This window comes from Triticum aestivum, chromosome 1B, assembly GCF_018294505.1.
Source record: "Triticum aestivum cultivar Chinese Spring chromosome 1B, IWGSC CS RefSeq v2.1, whole genome shotgun sequence".
Classification (NCBI taxonomy): Eukaryota; Viridiplantae; Streptophyta; class Magnoliopsida; order Poales; family Poaceae; genus Triticum; species Triticum aestivum.
Window position 1 is genome coordinate 591,589,137 of NC_057795.1, and position 2,149 is coordinate 591,591,285.

The window sequence follows — 2,149 nt, forward strand, 5'->3', positions numbered from 1 at the left end:
GGGCAAGGTAGACTTCGAGATGCCGTCCGGCCGCCGTGACGGCACCTTCTCCAACGCCTCCGAGCCGCTCAAGTTCCTGGTCCCGCCGACGTCCAACCTCAGCGACCTTGTCGCTAGCTTCGTCATCAAGGGCCTCAACACGGAAGACCTGGTCGTCCTCTCCGGCGCGCACACCATCGGGCGTTCCCACTGCTCGTCCTTCGTTTCTGACCGCCTCAACACCCCCTCCGACATTAACGGCGGCCTGGCCGCGTTCCTGCGGGGGCAGTGCCCGGCCGACGCGACACCGGGCGGCAACGACCCGACGGTGATGCAGGATGTGGTGACGCCCAACAAGCTGGACAGGCAGTACTACAAGAACGTGATATCGCACACAGTGCTCTTCACCTCCGACGCGGCGCTCATGACGTCGATGGAGACGGCGAGGATGGTGGTGGAGAACGCCAAAATCCCTGGGTGGTGGGAGGACAGGTTCGAGAAGGCCATGGTGAAAATGGCCGGCATCGAGGTCAAGACCGGCTACCAGGGCCAGATCAGGAAGAACTGCCGCGCAATCAACCACTACTAATAGGTGGGGCAGCACAGCAACTGTGGACGTACGTGCATGCATGGTGACGGATCACTCGACCTAAATGGTTTGCTTCAACCTACAAGCGAGTTCATGTTGTAAAATTTGGCGATTCTTTCACTGCGTGCCTTTTTTTCTTTGGTTATTCCTTGGTTCAATTCTAGCCAAGCTACGGAATTGTTCGTGTATATGGGGTTGTGCATGTCTAATTGCGAACCAATGTTCTTTGTTGAAAGAATAAAAGTGATGCACACAGCATGTTTTGATGAACAGAAAAGGATCTAGGATGCTTCCGAAAACCTAATACTGAATTACCTCAGCTGGTGCATAAAATATCGACAATGTTCCCATCAAGGATGACCGGAAAAGGAACTGGTTCATTATGATTTTCTATGTAACAGCGAACCAATCCGTAGTTAGATGGTTAGGAGGACAGTGGTACCCCAAATCCACAAGGGTTCAAGTCATGGTGCTCACATTATTCCTGGATTTATTTCATGATTTCCGGTGATGCACGTTCAGTGGGAGGAGATGTTCCCCTCGACTACGAGGCACCTGTGGTAACTTCGTCAATCTCAAGATGATATGTCAGTTCAGTCTCTCGGAAGTGCTCATAGAGGCAGGGTTTGCATGTGTACGTTCATAGGGATGAGTGTATGCGTGTATATATGGCTAGACACGTTTGAGTTAGTGAGTGAGTCCATTGTGCATGTCTGCTAATGATCATGAGTGCCCACACGGGTTGCTTACAACAATTGATACTCCTTGATAACTACGGAGTACGAAATATAATTGTAATGAATTAGCATGTTTATTTAAATCAGCAGAAAGATGGGGTGGCGCCGATGATTCTCAGGATTGCTAGTTTATTACAGTTTGGGAGATGCAGTTGTTTTGTCACCCAGTACTGTAGCCCGTAATATCAGTGGATTAGTACTTGTCTTTTGGCTGTAATAAGGCGTAGTTGTTTCCAGATATTGTTTTTTTTGAAACGGAGGCATATGATTTGCCTCATCTATTAAATAAGAAGAGAATAGAGTTTAGAGTTTTACATAATACCCCACGCTAAACGGCATGACAATTACTCGCAAAAAATTACAGTCCCAAGTTTTTTTGCACCGGTAGTGACTCATAACTTTGCTTCTTTAAGGATGGAGCCAAGGAGAACAGGCGGTGGTTCAAATTTTTTGCGAAATACTCTGGCATTCCGCTCGTTCCAAACAGTCCAAGAGAGCATGGTGAGGGAGGTCATGGCATGCCGGTTCAGGTGTTGGTTGTCGGTCCGTTTGTCCCGCCACGAGTTGATGGAATCATCAAGATGCCACTCGGAGGTGTTGACGTGATGTAGCCCAAGCTTCTCGATGATGGCTCTCCAAAGGCTAAGCGTGTACCGACACTTGAAGAAGAGGTGTGGCCCTGTTTCTTGTTCTCTCTTGCATAGTTGGCAAAGTCCACAGTTTGCCCAACCACGTCTCTCCAACCGATCGGCGGTCCAAATACGGTCTTGTATAGCTAACCAAGCGAAGAATTTAACCTTGTGTGTGTGTGGGGGGGGGGGAGCCTTACAAACCATGTGATCCA

At 49.1% G+C, this 2,149-nt stretch overlaps 1 protein-coding gene across 1 annotated transcript; it reads left to right on the forward strand.

Moving 5' to 3' along the window:
• The first annotated feature begins 6 nt into the window (after positions 1-6).
• On the forward strand, positions 7-845 carry LOC123096380 (peroxidase 2). Its single transcript, XM_044518119.1, has one exon. The coding sequence runs from the start codon at positions 20-22 to the stop codon at positions 566-568; it is 549 nt and encodes a 182-aa protein (XP_044374054.1). The 5' UTR covers positions 7-19; the 3' UTR covers positions 569-845.
• The last annotated feature ends 1,304 nt before the right edge of the window (positions 846-2,149 follow it).

What these genes read in the sequence shown, in the direction of transcription:
- LOC123096380 (XM_044518119.1), top strand. Translation starts at nt 20, where the DNA reads ATGCCGTCCGGCCGCCGTGACGGCACCTTCTCCAACGCCTCCGAGCCG.